This window comes from Neoarius graeffei, chromosome 16, assembly GCF_027579695.1.
Source record: "Neoarius graeffei isolate fNeoGra1 chromosome 16, fNeoGra1.pri, whole genome shotgun sequence".
In the NCBI taxonomy this organism is placed as follows: Eukaryota; Metazoa; Chordata; class Actinopteri; order Siluriformes; family Ariidae; genus Neoarius; species Neoarius graeffei.
Window position 1 is genome coordinate 63879425 of NC_083584.1, and position 21907 is coordinate 63901331.

General features: G+C 41.0%; 1 protein-coding gene across 2 annotated transcripts; it reads right to left on the reverse strand.

Moving 5' to 3' along the window:
* Positions 1 to 6420: 6420 nt before the first annotated feature.
* LOC132900175 (uncharacterized) lies at positions 6421 to 21176 on the reverse strand. Of its 2 annotated transcripts, XM_060942215.1 has the most exons (6): positions 21080 to 21176; positions 11879 to 11907; positions 11681 to 11759; positions 11444 to 11512; positions 10422 to 11062; positions 6421 to 8505 (listed from the first exon to the last, which is right to left on the reverse strand). In XM_060942215.1, the coding sequence occupies exons 1-6, from the start codon at positions 21120 to 21122 to the stop codon at positions 8437 to 8439; spliced, it is 930 nt and encodes a 309-aa protein (XP_060798198.1). In that variant the 5' UTR covers positions 21123 to 21176; the 3' UTR covers positions 6421 to 8436. The 2 variants fall into 2 exon arrangements, with proteins under 2 accessions (XP_060798198.1, XP_060798199.1); XM_060942216.1 differs by lacking the exon at positions 21080 to 21176 and having other exon boundaries at positions 11681 to 11751.
* Between the last annotated feature and the right edge of the window lie 731 nt (positions 21177 to 21907).

Consider the following 21907-nt stretch of genomic DNA (forward strand, 5'->3'; position numbering starts at 1 on the left):
CCGGGTCCTCTGGTACCCACAAGAGTTTGACTCTCCACTCGCATCTGTATTGCAGCATGCCTTGTCAGATGGTAGTAGGTACCATTTTTATGATGGTCTTTGGTATGACCCAACCACGAGTAGAACTCGTGATCTCCCGGTTGAGAGGTGGATACACTAACCGCTAGGGGTCCCATACGGGCATGTGCCTCAACTTGTATAAAATTTGAGGATGAATCCACTTGTAATGAAAAAAGAACAAAAATTTCCACACGTTATTGATGACAATCAGATAAAGAAGATTCCATGTTTCAGGTAAAAACCAAGCACTTTATTGAGTGGAATGGTCTTATTTTTTTTTTTTCATTCCAAGGTCATTCTGATAGTATAGGTGTACTACAATACATGTACTCATGCCCTTCAGTGACCTCTTCCTGATCACCATGTTTAACTCCACATAAAAGAATTTTGAAGTTTGATGTCTGTATGTAATGAGGACGCAGGGCATTAGACAAGGATATTTCAGAACATTTCTCCTACCCACCAGCAGTGGTTGGACTTACCCGAATACGAGCAAAACGTCTTCCATTCACTTCCAGGTTACGCCCTGGTTTTAAAGCACTTAAACAGTTCATGAACATGGACATCAAAAAGGTTTTTTTTTCCAACTTTATTTATGCTTCAACACAAATAGGAACAATGACAAACTCGAAGTGGTACCATTCAAGTACAGTCTGTCCAAAATCAAAAGCACACCTCCTACAAATGCAACTCATACAAGGGATACACTTAACTATCGATTACTCAAAAGAACAAACAAACAAAAGGCGTTACACTGGTAGAGAAAATTAAGCCATGAGAACAACAACAACAATAAGAAGAAGAAGAAGAAGAAGAAGAGAATGAGGCATGACAGTAAATTATATTCAGACATAAGTGTACACAATTTTCTGGCATGGGCATTTTTGACCTTTTTTATTAAGCAGAGACAACTCATTTTAGTACATTCCACAATGGGGGGATTTGGCAAAGTGACATTTATGCAGGCTTGTAGTACTCGAGTCTGACTTGTGCCCTAATTTTAAGGACTCGTGACTTGACTTGGACTCGAGCACTGATGACTTGGACTTGGACTCATGCATTAACTGCATTCGGACTCGTAAATTGGAGACGAGGACTTGGATTTTTTTCTTTATTTTTTGTAACATGCCGTAATAATTTGGCATACACTACCATTCAAAAGTTTGGGGTCACTTTGAAATTTCCTTATTTTTGAAAGAAAAGCACTGTTCTTTTCAATGAAGATCACTTTACACTAATCAGAAATCCACTCTATACATTGCTAATGTGGTAAATGACTATTCTAGCTGCAAATGTCTGGTTTCTGGTGCAATATCTCCATAGGTGTATAGAGGCCCATTTCCAGCAACTATCACTCCAGTGTTCTAATGGTTTAATGGTCTAATGGTGTTTGCTCATTGCCTCAGGCCAAGTTTACATTAGACCGTATCTGTCTCGTTTTCTTCGCGGATGCACTGTCCGTTTACATTAAACCGCCTGGAAACGCCGGGAAACGGGAATCCTCCAGGGTCCACGTATTCAATCCAGATCGTGTCTGGTCCGGTGCTGTGTAAACATTGAGAATACGCGGATACGCTGTGCTGAGCTCTAGCTGGCGTCGTCATTGGACAACGTCACTGTGACATCCACCTTCCTGATTCGCTGGCGTTGGTCATGTGACGCGACTGCTGAAAAACGGCGCGGACTTCCGCCTTGTATCACCTTTCATTAAAGAGTATAAAAGTATGAAAATACTGCAAATACTGATGCAAATACTGCCCATTGTGTAGTTATGATTGTCTTTAGGCTTGCCATCCTTCCACTTGCAAGTGGTAAGTGATATGCGCTGGGATCACACACACAGCGGCTCAGTCCCGAATTACTGCTTGTGCACTTCACTCGCGCACTCTGTGAGCTGCGCAGGGCCGGAGTGCGCACCCTCCAGAGGGCACTCACTGTTCAGGGCGGAGTGATTTGGAGCGCAAGATGCCTGCGGAGCCGAGCGGAGCCGTGTATTGGTGTTGCTGTGTGCACGTGAATCGTGTATTGGTGTTGCTGTGTGCACACTAATCGTTTTAAAAACGTTAATCTGATGATCCGCTGATACGGTCTAATGTAAACCCCACCTCAGAAGGCTAATGGATGATTAGAAAACCCTTGTACAATCATGTTAGCACAGCTGAAAACAGTTTAGCTCTTTAGAGAAGCTATAAAACTGACCTTCCTTTGAGCAGATTGAGTTTCTGGAGCATCACATTTGTGGGGTCGATTAAATGCTCAAAATGGCCAGAAAAATGTCTCGACTATATTTTCTATTCATTTTACAACTTATGGTGGGAAATAAAAGTGTGACTTTTCATGGAAAACACTAAATTGTCTGGGTGACCCCAAACTTTTGAACGGTAGTGTATTTATATCTACATTAATTTTATACTAATTTCATGTAAGAGTGTCACACCTGCGCGCCTTGGCGCGTGCATCAGATAGACTCTCGGATGCGCTCCGGACAGCGCGCGCTCCAAGCGGAGACTCTCGCACGTGCTGTAAACGACTCACATCTGCACAGGATTAAGGCGCAAACAGCGCACTGATATTAAAACTGTGAAAACACACTTACTTTGCGAAGTATTGAGTTGCATTGCTGACATGTTACCGAGCCTTATTTCCTTGTTTGGTTTCCTGATCCCTGATTTTCTGTTTCTTGTCTTTGATTCTGCCGAGTCTACGATAGCCTGTTTGTGCTTCGCTTGACCTATTGCCTGTTTTACCATTTTACAATTTTGCCTGCCGCTCTGGATTGTTTCCCTGTCGTCACTTGTATAATAAACACACCTTCTGCACTTACATCCGTCTCCCAACCATCTCCGACAGAATACTTCACACTCCCTGATAAAGAGAAGCACATTCACCTGTTCATACGGTATGTTCAGGAACAAACTAATGTTAATGGCGCTAAAACAACCACTGTCACATGGTGCGGTAGGAGTCTTGTGCTCAGACTCGACTCGAAATTTTTTTAATGACTCGGACTTGAACACTGGGGACTCGAGACTGGACTCGGACTCGAAGTCTACAACACTGCGTTTATGTATATAGTATTTGGTTATGATGATGATGATATTGTTGATTAGAAATTCAATGCATTTATTCTTCAAAATCATTCCAAACAGGATAGTTTGGAAAGAAAAGAGATCTACATTTATGGATTTGGAGCTTAGCCAATTATGCAAGGAGTTCCATAAGTTTTGAATGGTATCACAAGCAAAATAAATAAATAAATAAATAATAAAAGAGATGCCCTGTTGTCTCTGCGTTTATGTTGCAAGGGAACAATTATCTACATCAAATTAAAATATTTTCCTAAGGAATTCATTTGAAGGATAAATTTAATTTAGTTTTAAAATGTAATTCTTTATATTTAGGAGGAATTGGAAATTTTAGGGTGGTACAGTGGTGTCGTGGTTTGCACTGTCGCCTCACAGCAAGAAGGTCCGGGTTCGAGCCCCGTGGCCGCCAAGGGCCTTTCTGTGTGGAGTTTGCATGTTCTCCCCATGTCCGCGTGGGTTTCCTCCGGGTGCTCCGGTTTCCCCCACAGTCCAAAGACATGCAGGTTAGGTTAACTGGTGACTCTAAATTGACCGTAGGTGTGAATGTGAGTGTGAATGGTTGTCTGTGTCTATGTGTCAGCCCTGTGATGACCTGGCGACTTGTCCAGGGTGAACCCTGCCTTTCGCCCGTAGTCAGCTGGGATAGGCTCCAGCTTTCCCACGACCCTACACAGGATAAGCAGCTACAGATAATGGATGGAAATTTTAGGAACCTTGTTCTAATAGCCAATATTTCAGTTTTCCCATAGTTTTTAAGATTAAGTGTCCTCCTTGTTAAACCAGTGTACATATTTATCAGATATTGCCTCAGAAATTTGTTATTACACTTTTTGTGTAAAAAGTCCAGAGTTCATATAGATCTTCTGTAATTTAGGAATTGGTGTGTTATCTAGATTATTTTTAATGAGCTGAATAAGTGGTGTTGGAATGTTCTGTGTTACCTTAATATAGTCTTTGATAGAGCAACTCAAGTTATATTTATAATTAAACTCATCCAGTTTAAGTATATTACCATTTCCATCCATCAGATGCACAATTGACTATATTTATCTTTCCATCCATTCTTCCATAAATATAGATTTTGTTTTGCTTAATATGAGCCTATTATTCTGCACTGGGACATTGTCAGGACTGAAATTATATTTGTAAATCATTTTCCAGTATGGCAGGACGTGTTGGTGGAAGGTAGAGAGTTTAACAGGCAGTTTAGATGTTTCGAAATCACAGTTTATCAAAAACTCCACACCTCCCAGTTTACTGAACATAAGTGAAGGTAATAAGAACCACACCTCCTCATGATTCCTTAGAAAAGATTGAAGCCATTTAATTTTTAATACACCATTCATGATTTCAAAATCTATCGCTTTGACCCCGCCTTCTTCATAATTTCTGAGCAAATCTCCTTTTCTGATGTAATGATGCTTATTTTTCCAGATGAAATTAAAATGCAATGTGTTAATTTCTTTGATAATCTTTGGAGATATAGCCAAGGAGTATGCAGGGTAGATCAGCTGAGATATGCAGTGTTTTGCAAAAGTATTCATCCCCCCTTGGTGTTTGTCCTGTTTTATCACATTACAAGCTAGAATTAAAATTGATTTTTTTTTTTTTTTTTTTTTTGGGGGGGGGGGGGTTTAGCACCATTTCATTTACACAGCATGCCTACCACTTTAAAGGTGCAAATTGTTGTTTTATTGCAACACAAACAATAAGATGAAAAAACAGAAATCTGGCATGTGCATAAGTATTCACCCCCTTTCGTATGAAACCCCTAAATAAGAGCTGCTCCAACCAATTCACTTCATAAGTCACATGATTACTTGATTAAGATCCACCTGTGTGCAATCAAAGTGTCACATGCTGTCTGTGTAAATCAGCCTGTTCTGGAAGGACCCTGACTCTGCAACACTACTAAGCAAGCAACATGAAAACCAAGGAGCCTCCAAACAGGTCAAAGTTGTGGAGAAGTATAGATCAGGGTTGGGTTATATAAAATATCCCAAACTTTGAATATCCCACAGAGCACCATTAAATCCATTATAGCAAAATGGAAAGAATATGGCACCACTACAAACCTGACAAGAGAAGGCACCGCCCACCAAAACTCACAGACCGGGCAAGGAGGGCATTAATCAGAGATGCAACAAAGACACCAAAGATAACACTGAAGGAGCTGCAAAGATCCACAGCGGAGATGGGAGTATCTGTCCATAGGACCACTTTAAGCCGTACACTCCACAGAGTGGGGCTTTATGGAAGAGTGGCCAGAAAAAAACAATTACTTAAGAAAACACATTTGGAGTTTGTCCAACAGCATGTGGCAGACTCCCCAAACACATGGAAGAAGATTCTCTGGTCACATGAGACTAAAAAATTGATCTTTTTGGCCATCAATGGGAAATGCCATGTGTGGCGCAAACCCAACACCCTGAGAACACCATTCCTACAGTGAAGCGTGGTGGTGGCAGCATCATGCTGTGGGGATATTTTTCATCTGCAAGGACAGGAAAGCTGGTCAGGACTGAAGGAAAGATGGATGGCACTAAATACAGGGCAATTCTGGAGGAAAACCTGTTTGAGTCAGCCAGAGGTTTGAGACTGGGACGAAGGTTCACATTCCAGCAGGACGACCCTAAATATACTGCTAAAGCTACACTGGAGTGGTTTAAAGGAAAACATTTAAATGTCGTGGAATGGCCTAATCAAAGCCCAGACCTCAATCCAATTGAGAATCTGTAGCATAACTTGAAGATTGCTGTACACCAACACAACCCATCTAACTTGAAGGAGTTGGAGCAGTTTTGCCTTGAGGAATGGGCAACAATCCCAGTGGCTAGATGTGCTAAGCTAATAGAGACATACCCCAAGAGACTTGCAGCTGTAATTGCAGCAGAAAGTGGCTCTACGAAGTATTGACTTGGGGGTGAATATCTATGCACATTCCAGATTTGTTTTTTCATCTTAATTATTTTTTGTGTCACAACCAAACAATAATTTATATCGTTAAAGTGGTAGGCATGTTGTGTAAATCAAGTGGTGGTAACCCCTGAAAAATCAATTTTAATTCCAGCTTGTAATGTGAAAAAACAGGACAAACACCAAGGGGGATGAATACTTTTGCAAGGCACTGTAAACATAAACCTGTGATTTGCTGTGCAGCTGGAACTCCTGCCAGAGCTACTGTGTTAAATTAATCCACACCTTCTGACCAATCAGATTGTAATAATACTGGTGATACAAAGGAAGAGTCTGGATCACTGCCGTCTCCATGTGTTCACTGTGGGTTTTATTTATTTATTTGAGAGTATAGTCATATTGTACACCAAATCCATCTTCTCACAATGGCCACCCTCAAAATTATTTATTTATTGCCTTTCTTCAAATCTGAATGTTGATGCAAAACCTTGAATAAAAAAAAAACGCAACACAAGTGCTATGATTAGCCATTATTTGCAAAATCACAAACTCGTCAAAGATTCAAAGTGCACAAGTTCAGAAGCTGAGAATCAGGACATGGCCGATTCTGACGTCACAGTTTTCTTTTTTTTTTCCTTCACATAAGTTATTGTTAATTAGAAGACTAACAGAATATCATCAATCAAGCCCATTTTTTAAATTACTGTTCTATTCAATAAAATACAAATAACACATTCAGCTCTACGTTGGATTTCTTTACATGTGCAATATATACTGTGTATATTAGCATTATATATTAAATATGATACTTTTATATTACTTATTAATACTCATTTAAAGCATTGTAAAGTGTCTGTGGCTTCAACATTACATACACACACATAATTTAAACATGTTCATTTTAAACATCACTTATTGCAGGCTAAGACATTAACCGTATTAGCAACCATAAGGGGAAAAGTGCATTGCTTTTAAAATATTTAAATACATTTTCATACCCTGACTGACACCACTATACAAAAAAAAAAAACATCAAAAGGTTCATCAGAGGATGATAGATGGATCTTAACACTGAGATAAAGCTCACACCATTACCAAGAGTGTGTGATGTGCGTTTGATTGTGTGTGCGACCTATAATGCCTTAGAAGCTGTTTCCTCCTTGGCTTGTTTAATACGGAGAGAACTGCAGTGACGCTTTTATTAGGGAACATGTTGGAGCAAAACACACACACACACACACACACACACACGTCAGTTTGCTGCATTTTATATATAGCTTTGTTTGAGGATTAATGCTATAACAATGCTTAGATTCTGATAATGCCACTATGGGATTTTTAGTGTTATGCTCCCAATAGCTGACCGTAAATACTGGAATATAATGGCAACCGTAAATACCATAATAAGCAGGCATATTACAATTAAAGTAATTCAAAAAAATATATGCCACTCTGCTGTGCAAGGTCAGCATTAGGATCTATGAACACACACACAGTCATGTTCCCTGTAAAAAGCCTCACACACAGCTCTTGTTTAACAGTCTGAACGTATTCTAACAGTGCAAGAGCCAAATACACACACAAACACTATATAGAAACACTACGCATGTTAGAGTTCAAATCACAAACCTCATCACATTGTACACACGACTCAAGTCCTATCGGTTACTGATAACTAGACTAACAGAAAATATACACGGTTTTTCTCTTACTGCAGAAATGTACTCGAGCAACTAAAATTTGCAAATGTTAGCATCTGAATCAATGAATCACCGAGTCAATCACTTCAGGCTACGCCTCCTCTTCTGACATTAGTGTTAGTGCGACACCAAACGATCTGCTGAAGGAGACGGGTTTTAGCTCTGCGGTATCCTTTGGTCCATGTTTCTATACAGAGCAGGGAGTCAGAAAGCCTGTTTGATTCATTGAACAACTCCACAATGCTGATTCGTTCGTTCATTCATCCATTCAGTACACCATGCTAAACTGGCGGCTATAAGATTCCACTACTTGTTAGCTACATTAGCCTTGCTACACGAGCTTTGCTTAGTCAGACACTGAGCATATCTTGGCTCATCTACTTATTTTGATTCATTGATTCATTTGACTCAATTTGATTCATCTTGGTTTGTGTTAATTGGTACACTAATGACTAGATTGATTCATAATTATTGTGAATGTGTTGTTGATAGAATTATAAACATAAAATGATGTGTGTACACACACACACACACACACAGAGCACTAAGAGTTAACACTAGAACTATTACAGAGAGAAATTGTGTATTGTCATGTCTTTGTGTGTGTTCTAAAGAGCAACTGTTATGGCTTGTGTGTGTGTGTGTGTGTGTGTGTGTGTGTGTGAGAAACGTGCTTAGCCCCGGTGCAGTTTCCTCAGCTCAGCAGCCACTCTCCTCAACTGGACTTCAATCTCCAGCAGCTCCTATTACACACACACACACACAGTTTAATACTTTTATTTGGATCATCACACAGGGAAGAATTGCAGATCCAAACATTATTGGAAATACTCTGTAGATTGGCAAGTGTGATCATAAAAAAAAAAAGTCTAACAATGTCTATGGATACATATGACATCTCCGTCTCCAGATGGACAAACTACCTATTATGGCAGAAATTGAGCAATATTTAACCAGCCTCTTAGCGCTTATTTTGCATAGTCCACACTCCACACAGTTGCAACCCACGTAGGACAAGTTTATGTACATGCCCAAGGCTCCCAAATACAAGAACAATTAATTTGCAATTATAACCAAGGCACATAATTGACTCCACAAGTGTCTGATACTTTAGCATCTTGGTGTTAAAACAAGTAACCATATATAAATCAAACGAACAGCCTATTTCGATAATCATTACTGTTCTATTGCTTTCATTTATGATGATGATATCTGGAGTATTTGGGAAGTCATTCAATTGAACATTGTCATGATTTTCAGTATTAAACCAATCCATTTGCACTGCACTGTGTTTATGCATGTCCGTTCTTTCATCTACAATTTCTTTAATACTGTCAAAAACCAGGTCAACTAATCGGTCGTGCCTAGCGATGTAAAGTCCTTTGTAAAAACTACAACCATTAAAAATATGTGCTATTGTTTCAATTTGACCAGTGGAACAATGAAAGATACAGTGCGGGTTATGATCTGAAGGATATCAGGTAGCCAGATTATATTTTGTTGGGAGGACCTGGAGGCGAGCCTTGATTGTAAAAGTTAAAATGTCCTCATCAACAGAGCAGTTGCTGAGCACAGAGTGAGACAATGCATGATCTGCAAAGGTCAAACCGGTCAATTTTCCCTGCAGATTCAGGCTGGCCCAGTGCTGTGCGCTCTGGGACCGTTTCATATGAAGGATTAAAGCCCGCGCATGCATACAGTTCAAATTTCCCTGCGTTTTCGCCGGCAGTTACAACGGGTGATGAGGCGTCTGGTGTGGTGCAGTGGTGTTCGCTCCCGCCGCCATGACACACACACTAACTCACTCACACACACACCTCATTCCACAGATGTCTCACACCATTAAATGTAACTATAAATGGATAAAAAGTATGACGTGCTTAATATTAATAAAGGTTATTGGAAAATGGTCAACTTCCGTTTATCACACCACCCTGCCGTTGATTATTTTCCAATAACAGCACAACACTGAATATTCTACTCCTGACATACATCAGCTCCATGGAAAGTCTACAGCTGTGGTCAGAAGTTTACATACTGTGACATGAAATGTCATCTTTCTTGAAGCATAGTGGCTTGGCAAAGTGACTACACCTCCCAGTATCTTACATACAATTGTTTGAACTGATCTTGGAATTTGCAGTTGTTTAGAAATGGCTCCAAGAGACATTCCGGAGTTGTGTATATCTGCAATCCTCTTTCTCAGATCTGCACTGAGTGCCTTGGACTTTCCCATTTTACTGTGTGTTGGTCAATCCAATGAGTGCTGTAAACAAACCCTTTTTATGAAGGCACAGAGAAGCTACCAGCTGTAGTCAATCATGATCGCTAACAGGAAGTTAAGAGACCTCGGCCTTGGCAAGATAAGAGACATTTTGGAAGTTTCTGCACCTCTGAATTAATAATCTAAATGACTGTATGTAAATTTTTGACCCTGTGTTGATTTCAGGAAACCCAAAAACAAATTAAAACTTGTGCACCAAATTCTAGTGTATTTTTTAATTAAAGCTGTATGCTGTACAATCATTCTGCCACAGAAAAAGAACAGTTCAGAGAAATGACTGAAAGCCCAAATATTGCCATGACGTTCATATCCAAGATGACATTCATGTCACTGTATGTAAACTTCTGACCACAACTGTATATGAATTTTTAAAACCTCTGATTCGTCTTGCTCTTCCTCCTCCTCCTCATCTTCATCTTCCTCCTCGTCATCGTTGTATCGCTCCTTCTCGAACTGCCGCGTCCGCTCGTCACTCGCTTTCTCCATCTCCCTCTTCTGCTGTGGCTCTTTCGTCTCGGGGGTTGTGTCGTCCTCCTTTCCCCTCTCCCCCTCCGTCGGCTCTTCCTGCTCTTCCTTCGCCATCTCCATCTTCTGCAGCAGCTCCTGCAGCTCCTCCTCCTTCTCTTGCCTCTCTCTCGTTTTCGTCTCGTCGTTCGTCAGCACCTGGAGCTCATGTTCCACTTTCTCTTTCTCTGCTGTCAGCTCCACCTCATTCTTCCTCCGCTCCTTCTCCTCTTCTTCCCCGTTGGTCTCTGATTTTTCCTCCTTCGTTCTCAGCTCCTCCAGCTCCGAGTGGTCATTTCTGGCCTCTTCTTTCTTCCGGATCTCTTCAGCCAGCAGTTCCTCCAGCTCTCGTGTGCTCTCCTCCTCCTCTTCTTCTTCATCATCCCCCTGTTTCCTGTCTGCCATCTGTTCTTCATCCGTCCATCTAGCCCGTTTCCTGTCTTCCGGGTCATCCATGTCGTTCAGGTTGTACTCTTCCTTCTCCTGAGTGTATTCGGTATCTCTTTCAAGTTCTGAAAGAAATGACGAGGGTTAGGCTGTTTCAAGGGTTAGTTATGTGCCAGAATGCATGTCACTTATCAGTGTCAGTGGAGGAGGCGTGGCCTTTGCGTCAGTCATTCGCACTAAAGGGGGAGTGACCCGTGTTTGTTAGTTTTTGTGAAGGAGGCGTGGCCTCTATCTATCTCAATGAAAAAAGTATGGTCTTTGTGCCTGCCAATCTCAGTGAAGGAGGTGTGGCTTCTCTGCTTGTCTTAGTGAAAGAGGCGTGGCTTCTCACCCCTTGGTTGCTTTAAATGTCTTCTACATAAGATTGTCTTTGAAGCAAGGAAAACAAAACCTAATAATGCTGGCTAAGCACGCGCGCGTGTGTGTGTGTGTGTGTCAACACTGACCGTGCTCAACCAGGTCCTGTAGCTCTCTCAGCAGACCCTGATGCCGCTCTTCGGCAGTCAAAATGTCATCTGAAGAAAAAAAAAAAAAAAAAACACACAAACGACTTAATCAAAACCGATTTGAAAAATATTCTTACTTGGGTTAGGGTTAACATCGAAAACGTTGCAGTGAGGAAAGACAGAAACTCGTATTTAAAAAAAAAGTGTGCATTTTGGTGGATCGGGTCAGAAGCTCACCGGTCACCTGTCCGTCACAACCTGGCGGGGGCCACTGTCCATCCGTCCTCATACTTGCATCCTCCAGACAACTGCTTCCCTAAAAACATACACCTGTTAACGTACTATTAAATCCAGCTCATACGGTTAAGTATCAATGGCAGCTAGAGTAAGGGAGGTTCGGATACACGAACGTTTATATATGAACACAGCTCTGACCTTCACATCCAACAAGGGCAGACATCCGACTGAAAAACAAAAGGGGAGAAAAAAAATTAAAGGTTAAATTTGATTTTTTTTTTTAAAGGTGTTGATTAACTTTAGTAACAGGGACGACTATAGCAGACACCAAACGTGTAAAAGCTTTATTTCACAAAGAAAAATGCATAAATTATCATTAGTATAAATACGGAGGTGATTATAGTGCCCGCTGATTGGTCGAGAGATTCGGACTATTTCTCGATAATCACCTCGAGTGACTCGGCAAAATGGCGGAAGATTGTCTCGTCACTGTAAGTGAGGAAGAGTTACAAACTATGAAAGAAAACGCTGTTCCTAAAAGCACTAAAGATGCTATGAAGTTTGGTCCAAAGCTATTCAAAAACTAAGGTGGAGTTGTGATTTATTTTATCAGTTTCAAAAAAGTATTTCATGCGACTCAGTATAGATAAATTGACAAGTCTGCGCCATGTTATTACATTTGCATGTCGCTTTTGAAGATCGAAATAATGTTTTTTTTAATATATTTTTTTAAATAATCACCGGTGTATTTATATTAAAACAATTATCCACCTCAGTCTCAGTTATTATTCACCGATATTCACTTCACCTTTGATGAATAATTGTTAAATATGGTGAGGTTTTCTGTGAGGAAACGTTTAATATTTATCGGAACGAGTCCCAGCCATCAGCTAAGAAAGAAAGAAAGAAAGCAAGCACAACTTTATTCATCACACACTTGTGAAATTCCTCTCTGCATTTAACCCATCTGAAGCAGTGAACACACACATGCACACACACATACCCAGAGCAGTGGGCAGCCATGCTAACAGCGCCCGGGGAACAGTTGGTAGTTAGATGCCTCACTCAAGGGCACCTCAGCCCAAGACCGTCCCATATTAACCTAACCTGCATGTCTTTGGACTGTGGGGGAAACCGGAGCACCCGGAGGAAACCCATGCGGACACGGGGAGAACATGCAAACTCCACACAGAAAGGCCCTCGCCGGCCACGGGGCTCAAACCCGGACCTTCTTGCTGTGAGGCGACAGCGCGAACCACTACACCACCGTGCCGCCCATAAGAAAGACTATTTATAGCTGCTGTAATGTAAGTGGGCGGCATGGTGGTGTAGTGGTTACCACTGTCGCCTCACAGCAAGAAGGTTCTGGGTTCAAGCTCAATGGTCAGCAGGGGCCTTTCTGTGCGGAGTTTGCATGTTCTCCCCGTGTCCGCGTGGGTTTCCTCCGGGTGCTCCGGTTTCCCCCACAGTCCAAAGACATGCAGGTTAGGTTAACTGGTGACTCTAAATTGACCGTAGGTGTGAATGTGAGTGCGAATGGTTGTATGTGTCAACCCTGTGATGACCTGGCGACTTGTCCAGGGTGTACCCCGCCTTTCGCCCGTAGTCAGCTGGGATAGGCTCCAGCTTGCGTGCAATCCTGGATAAGCGGTTACGGATAATGGTTGGATGGATGTCTTAGCAAATTGCTGTAGTTATAAGAGGAATAAAACTTCAGGATGTGCTGTTGTAGGAAAATAATCAACTTCAGGGTTGCAAGAATGTCTACTTCATCGCACCACCCGGTTGTTGATTATTTTCATATAACTGCACACCCCGGTATGTGTTATTCCTCACATATCATAACCTGTGACTCGACCCTGGTTGTGTCCGAAATCATTCACTACTCCCGACTCACTATCTAGGGAATTCTATACAGCGAGCTCATTGGTAAAATGAAAAAACACTTTCGGACACTAGTCCGTCACGTCGTTATCGATGTCATTACTGTCGCACAATTAAAGCAATAGTTCGGGATTTTTTACATGAATCTTTATGGCATCCCCGTCAACAGTGTCGTGCAAATACACTGACTTACCCCTGACAGCATCCTGCGAGTCCAGTTCTTGTCTAGTTTTGGTCCAGACGAAAGTAGTCCGGCAAGTTTGTTGGGGTCACGAAAGTAAAACGTTTTTCTTCTCAAAACAGTATGTGTTCAAAAGAGTGATATATTTGCATCACAAAACCGTTGCCAAATAAAAAGTCAGACCTCGCAATTATTTGGCGCTATATTTTGTCTCCCTCGGTATCACTGCGCGCTGTCATGTTGACATCTGCGCAGGAATCAACACCTTTCCCATTGTTTGGCAGTGATTAGGAGTTCAGATCAGTGGCGCTAACAAGCTGCGGCTCCAGCTTCACCTTCTTCCACTTCTCTGTCCACCCTTTCTCTCTCTGCCCGTTCTAACTCCACCTGGCGAATTTCTTCATCTGTATATTCGGGTTCATAAAGATATCCCTTTGGCTGTGAGATGAAGTCAATGTTTTCAATGTCGCTGTCGTAGTCAGACATGTTGTCGCTAACTTTGCTAGCAGTAAACAATGAATGAAACAGCCGTGGCTGTCACCTGGCGGCAGTGCGCAGTGATAAGAAGGGAGAGAAAATAGTCATCTCATCTCATTATCTCTAGCCGCTTTATCCTTCTACAGGGTCACAGGCAAGCTGGAGCCTATCCCAGCTGACTACGGGCGAAAGGCGGGGTACACCCTGGACAAGTCGCCAGGTCATCACAGGGCTGACACATAGACACAGACAACCATTCACACTCACATTCACACCTACGCTCAATTTAGAGTCACCAGTTAACCTAACCTGCATGTCTTTGGACTGTGGGGGAAACCGGAGCACCCGGAGGAAACCCACGCGGACACGGGGAGAACATGCAAACTCCGCACAGAAAGGCCCTCGCCGGCCCCGGGGCTCGAACCCAGGACCTTCTTGCTGTGAGGCAACAGCGCTAACCACTACACCACCGTGCCGCCAGAGAAAATAGTGCCAAGCGATTTCGAGGTCTGACTTTTTATTTGGCAACGGTTTTGTGATGCAAATATATCACTCTTTTGAAGACATACCTTTTTGAGACGAAAAACGTTTTACTTTCGTGACCCCGACAAACTTGCCGGACTACTTTCGTCTGGACCAAAACTGGACAAGAACTGGACTCACAGGATGCTGTCAGGGGTAAGTCAGTGTGTTTGCACGACACTATTGATGGGGATGCCATACAGATTCATGTCAAAAATCCCGAACTATCCCTTTAAAACGTGCCAGATCAGTCAGCTGGTGGGTTTTCAAAATAATAAATACATGCATGTATGTATGTATTCTCGTGATAAATCTATAATAAACTGAGCGTATTTCCTACATTAATCAATACAAAGTTCTTTGGGTCTGCTGCATCTTTCAGTTCTTTTAAATCAAGGTTGAATACTTTCTTCTTCGCCGCTGCGTTTTATTCAATTAAATTTGAGGCTTTTGATTAATTCCTCACTCTGCACTGTCTTATTCTATTTTAGATTATTTTCTATTCTCTTACTATTTTTAATTGGACTTCAGTGTCTGTTCATAATGTGTTTCTTCCTCCATCCATTCATCCCCAACACTTTTTTTTTCTTTCTTTCAGCGCGACAAGGCATGATGGGATATATTGCTTGGTTAGTGCCCATCGGTTGTACATGACTTTTCACGATGCATTGTGGAAGATTAGGAGTCCACTATACAGTGGTGCTTGAAAGTTTGTGAACCCTTTAGAATTTTCTATATTTCTGCATAAATATGACCTAAAACATCATCAGATTTTCACACAAGTCCTAAAAGTAGATAAAGAGAACCCAGTTAAACAAATGAGACAAATATTATACTTGGTCATTTATTTATTGAGGAAAATGATCCGATATTACTTATCTGTGAGTGGCAAAAGTATGTGAACCTTTGCTTTCAGTATCTGGTGTGACCCCCTTGTGCAGCAATAACTGCAACTAAACGTTTCCGGTAACTGTTGATCAGTGCTGCACACCGGCTTGGAGGAATTTTAGCCCGTTCCTCCGTACAGAACAGCTTCAACTCTGGGATGTTGGTGGGTTTCCTCACATTAACTGCTAGCTTCAGGCCCTTCCACAACATTTCGATTGGATTAAGATCAGGACTTTGACTTGGCCATTCCAAAACATTAACTTTATTCTTCTTTAACCATTCTTTGGTAGAACAACTTGTGTGCTTAGGGTCATTGTCTTGCTGCATGACCCACCTTCTCTTGAGATTCAGTTCATGGACAGATGTCCTGACATTTTCCTTTACAATTTGCTGGTATAATTCAGAATTCATTGTTCCATCAGTGATGGCAAGCCGTCCTGGCCCAGATGCAGCAAAACAGGCCCAAACCATGATACTACCACCACCATGTTTCACAGATGGGATAAGGTTCTTATGCTGGAATGCAGTGTTTTCCTTTCTCCAAACATAACGCTTCTCATTTAAACCAAAATTTCTATTTTGGTCTCATCCATGTACAGAATTATTCCAATAGCCTTCTGGCTTGTCCATGTAATCTTGAGCAAACTGCATCCAAACAGCAATGTTCTTTTTGGAGAGCAGTGGCTTTCTCCTTGCAACCCTGCCATGCACACCATTGTTGTTCAGTGTTCTCCTGATGGTGGACTCATGAACATTAGCCAATGTGAGAGAGGCCTTCAGTTGCTTAGAAGTTACTCTGGGGTCCTTTGTGACCTCGCCGACTATTACACGCCTTGCTCTTGGAGTGATCTTTGTTGGTCAAACAGTCCTGGGGAGGGAAACAATGGTCTTGAATTTGCTCCATTTGTACACAATCTGTCTGACTGTGGATTGGTGGAGTCCAAACTCTTTAGAGATGGTTTTGTAACCTTTTCCAGCCTGATGAGCATCAACAGCGCTTTTTCTGAGGTCCTCAGAAATCTCCTTTGTTCATGCCATGATACACTTCCACAAACATGTGTTGTGAAGATCAGACTTTGATAGATCCCTGTTCTTTAAATAAAACAGGGCGCCCACTCACACCTGATTGTCATCCCATTGATTGAAAACACCTGACTCTAATTTCACCTTCAAATTAACTGCTAATCCTAGAGGTTCACATACTTTTGCCACTCACAGATATGTAATATTGGATCAATTTCTTCAATAAATAAATGACCAAGTATAATATTTTTGTATCATTTGTTTAACTGGGTTCTCTTTATCTACTTTTAGGTCTTGTGTGAAAATCTGATGATGTTTTAGGTCATATTTATGCAGAAATACAGAAAATTCTAAAGGGTTCACAAACTTTCAAGCACCACTGTATAGGGTGTAATAATTCTCACTATACATCCGGACAGCACTACAACATGGCGAACTCACTCTATAGTCCACTGTATAGTGAGTGATTTCAGACACAGGGTCTGATATCTTCTTTTATACAGGTGTGACTTCCTGGATGATGGGTAAAATATATTTTCCCTTATATATATATCCCCCCCGATTCCAAAAAAGTTGGGACAAAATACAAATTCTAAATAAAAACGGAATGCAATAATTTACAAATCTCAAAAACTGACATTGTATTCACAATAGAACATAGACAACATATCAAATGTCGAAAGTGAGACATTTTGAAATTTCATGACAGCAACACATCTCAAAAAAGTTGGGACGGGGGCAATAAGAGGCTGGAAAAGTTAAAGGTACAAAAAAGGAACAGCTGGAGGACCAAATTGCAACTCATTAGGTCAATTGGCAATAGGTCATTAACATGACTGGATATAAAAAGAGCATCTTGGAGTGGCAACGGCTCTCAGAAGTAAAGATGGGAAGAGGATCACCAATCCCCCTAATTCTGCGCCGACAAATAGTGGAGCAATATCAGAAAGGAGTTTAACAGTGTAAAATTGCAAAGAGTTTGAACATATCATCATCTACAGTGCATAATATCATCAAAAGATTCAGAGAATCTGGAAGAATCTCTGTGCGTAAGGGTCAAGGCCGGAAAACCATACTGGGTGCCCGTGATCTTCGGGCCCTTAGACGGCACTGCATCACATACAGGCATGCTTCTGTATTGGAAATCACAAAATGGGCTCAGGAATATTTCCAGAGAACATTATCTGTGAATACAATTCACCGTGCCAGCCGCTGTTGCCAGTTAAAACTCTATAGTTCAAAGAAGAAGCCGTATCTAAACATGATCCAGAAGCGCAGACGTCTTCTCTGGGCCAAGGCTCATTTAAAATGGACTGTGGCAAAGTGGAAAACTGTTCTGTGGTCAGATGAATCAAAATTTGAAGTTCTTTATGGAAATCAGGGACGCCGTGTCATTCGGACTAAAGAGGAGAAGGACGACCCAAGTTGTTATCAGCGCTCAGTTCAGAAGCCTGCATCTCTGATGGTATGGGGTTGCATTAGTGCGTGTGGCATGGGCAGCTTACACATCTGGAAAAACGCCATCAATGCTGAAAGGTATATCCAGGTTCTAGAGCAACATATGCTCCCATCCAGACGACGTCTCTTTCAGGGAAGACCTTGCATTTTCCAACATGACAATGCCAAACCACATACTGCATCAATTACAGCATCATGGCTGCGTAGAAGAAGGGTCCGGGTACTGAACTGGCCAGCCTGCAGTCCAGATCTTTCACCCATAGAAAACATTTGGCGCATCATAAAACGGAAGATACGACAAAAAAGACCTAAGACAGTTGAGCAACTAGAATCCTACATTAGACAAGAATGGGTTAACATTCCTATCCCTAAACTTGAGCAACTTGTCTCCTCAGTCCCCAGACGTTTACAGACTGTTGTAAAGAGAAAAGGGGATGTCTCACAGTGGTAAACATGGTCTTGTCCCAACTTTTTTGAGATGTGTTGTTGTCATGAAATTTAAAATCACCTTATTTTTCTCTTTAAATGATACATTTTCTCAGTTTAAACATTTGATATGTCATCTATGTTCTATTCTGAATAAAATATGGAATTTTGAAACTTCCACATCATTGCATTCCGTTTTTATTTACAATTTGTACTTTGTCCCAACTTTTTTGGAATCGGGGTTGTAGATGTGTGAAATATAATACGGATTATTGCGCTATTAACTGTCTGTATCTTATGGAGCAGTGTGTGTTAGTTTAGCCAGTAGCTTGTTGGCTAGCTTGCATAGCTAGTTTGTCAGCTTCGAGGGTAGTAGGCGTGTCCTAGCCAGAGTATTCCAGTGGCCAGGCTTTACTATCCCCGCCCCTTTCTCGACTCGCTGGGAGATGGGCGGAGTCAGCCGCTGTCAAAATGGCGACGCCTGTTGGCTGTTTGAGTTTCAAACCCGCTCTTTAGAAATCCTCTGAGTGTCGTCACTCAGCTTTGTCCTATTTTTACAGTCTGTTGGTAGAACCGACAAAACCGTTTACAGCAAAGATTACTAGGAAAACTGACTCAGCTGGGAATTATCCAATCATATCGCGGCTTTTACCTCACGTGGTCCAATCACAGCTCTACTTTTCGCCTCATCAACCGTTACCGAGGCGACAGCTGTAAAATGTCAAATGGGAAGGTTGGATAGTAGTGGGGGAAGAAAGCTTGTTTGTTTATTCATTCAGAAAGAAAGAAAGCTAGCTATTAGAAATTTGGGGAACTTTTTCGCCCTCACGCTACACGTTGTAAACACTGGAAATCTTCAGTGCGATAAATTGAGGCTGAATCCCAAATGCATCTTTGCTTCCTACACAGATGCACTTGAAACAAAGGCTTCTACAACCTATCAAGTGCACTAGATCACCACGAGTTAGTCATTTGGGATACATCCTTAAACTACAGACTCCTTTTTATGCACGTTGTGGCCTGTTTGACAAGTTCTACTAAATATCTCATCTCTACGGAAGCCGAGAGAGGCCCTTCGTATAATCTTTTTTTATTCACCTTGTTATCCCGAGATAACGACATAATTAATTCAGGATCTCGAGAAAACAACACAACTGATTCGAGATCTCGAGAAAACAAAACCGTTATTCCGAGATAACGACATAAATAATGCAATCTCTCCCTGTGTCAACCCCTGATCAAAATATTGCCTTATTAGGTGATCGATTATTCCAGACATTCTAATGACCAAAGTTGCGTCTATACAGAATGAGAAATAGCCCCAAAGTCAGCGTATCACAAGTCTCTTGGCGCACCTGAATGAACCATTTCTCAGCTGTTTACTCGAGATCATGAATAACGGTTTTGTTTTCTCGAGATCTCGAATTAGTTGTGTTGTTTTCTCGAGATCCTGAATTAATTATGTCGTTATCTCGGGATAACAAGGTGAATAAAAAAAGATTATATGAAGGGCCTCTCGTGGCTTCCGTACATCTCATTGTCTCTCGCCGCTTTATCCTGTTCCAGCCTACAAAACATGACAGGAAATATATATATAATATAGATATATAAATATAACCTTTCACATTCGTCAAATAAAGTCAAACAAACTAAGTTTTATCCTAATTTATTAATTAATAACTTGGCTCAAATAATAAACAAACTCATTAAAACACTTTCTCCGAGGAAAAATCATCTTTTCCCTCTTTCTTTCTTTCTTTTTTTAAATTAAATTATTCAGAAATGTGAACAAAAACTACCCAGCAATCACGTGGTACCGGCGCGAGACCTATTATCTCGTGCACTGAAGATTAGCATAACGGCCGTATCCCAAACGCGTCCCTCCCTATTAGTTGTCGAGTGCCCTAGCGAGGACGCTACACACAACTGTTTCATTCTCATGTTTGTAGGGAGGACGAAGTTATTTGGAAAACGTCCGCAGCCGTGAAAGGCTGCTTTACCTGAGGTTTTAGGTCACTGTCTGTAAAAAAAAAAAATAATAATAAATTAATTTTATATATATATATATATATATATATATATATATATATATATATATATATAAATTACTGGTTATTTATTTGCAACTATAAAGCATATAGACAGCTTAATTGAACAACTTATAAACAGTTTCTTATGACGTATGTATCCTTTTTATCTATCCTCGATTTAAAAATGTATTGAAATATCCAGAATGTCTCCATGCACCCTGTATAGGGACACTTTAGAGGGTGCGAAGATAATGGCGTAGTACTTTAGCGAGCTGACTATCTAGTCAATAAGGAAGGCATTTGGGATGAAGCCGAGTGCTAGGAAAACAAGGCGAATAAAATGAAACAGATAAACAAATAAATAAAATGTGATTATTATTATTAGCAGGTTTGTCGTGTCCTAACATATAAGTGCTTGGTTTTTTAATGGAAAAAAATACTTGCATTAATTAAATCTGTTTAATCGGAACAAATGTGACTGCGACTCCAAAGGCGGAAGTTAAATCTTACCTCGTGTAAAAATGCACAAGAACGCGGGTAAAAACAGGAGCATGATGGATTAAGCTTGGAACTCAAAGCCGCGCTGCTAGTAATTGGGACTCGACCTTAAACCGGATTCAGCGGAGGAATTTGAGCCGAACACTGTCTCCGTGCAGGCTCAACGCCGGGTTGCCAGATTGGAGTGACCTGATTTGCAAAATCCCGCATTGTTATAATTCTCGACAAAAGAAAAAAAAAATCACATACACTTTCAACAAAATACATTATGTAGAAAAATGTGAACAGCAATAAAATATGTTACGGTTACTATAGGAATAAAACAGTGGGCCTTATGTATAAAGCTGGATATGGAAAAAATCATAAAATGTTTTTATTATATTCATCCGTCTCCTTATAGAAGTGATTTGGAGTTTCTATGAAACACATCATCATGCTAATTCACTATTTATTCAGGGACGAATATCTCATTCACACTCACTGAAAACCATTTATTTATCGCCATTATGCTGCAATGGCGTCATCAAAGTACAGTGGTGCTTGAAAGTTTGTGAACCCTTTAGAATTTTCTATATTTCTGCATAAATCTGACCTAAAACATCATCAGATTTTCACACAAGTCCTAAAAGTAGATAAAGAGAACCCAGTTAAACAAATGAGACAAAAATATTATACTTGGTCATTTATTTATTGAGGAAAATGATCCAATGTTACATATCTGTGAGTGGCAAAAGTATGTGACCCTTTGCTTTCAGTATCTGGTGTGACCCCCTTGTGCAGCAATAACTGCAACTAAACGTTTGCGGTAACTGTTGATCAGTCCTGCACACCGGCTTGGAG

Bases quoted from the DNA above. Each gene is read 5' to 3' on its own strand.
- LOC132900175 (XM_060942215.1), bottom strand. From the start codon at position 21,122: ATGCTCCTGTTTTTACCCGCGTTCTTGTGCATTTTTACACGAG. The intron at 11,760-11,878 runs GTCAGAGCTGTG...GTATGTTTTTAG, and splicing joins TGCCCTTGTTGGATGTGAAG to GGAAGCAGTTGTCTGGAGGA. The intron at 11,063-11,443 runs GTCAGTGTTGAC...CATTTCTTTCAG, and splicing joins ACAGGACCTGGTTGAGCACG to AACTTGAAAGAGATACCGAA.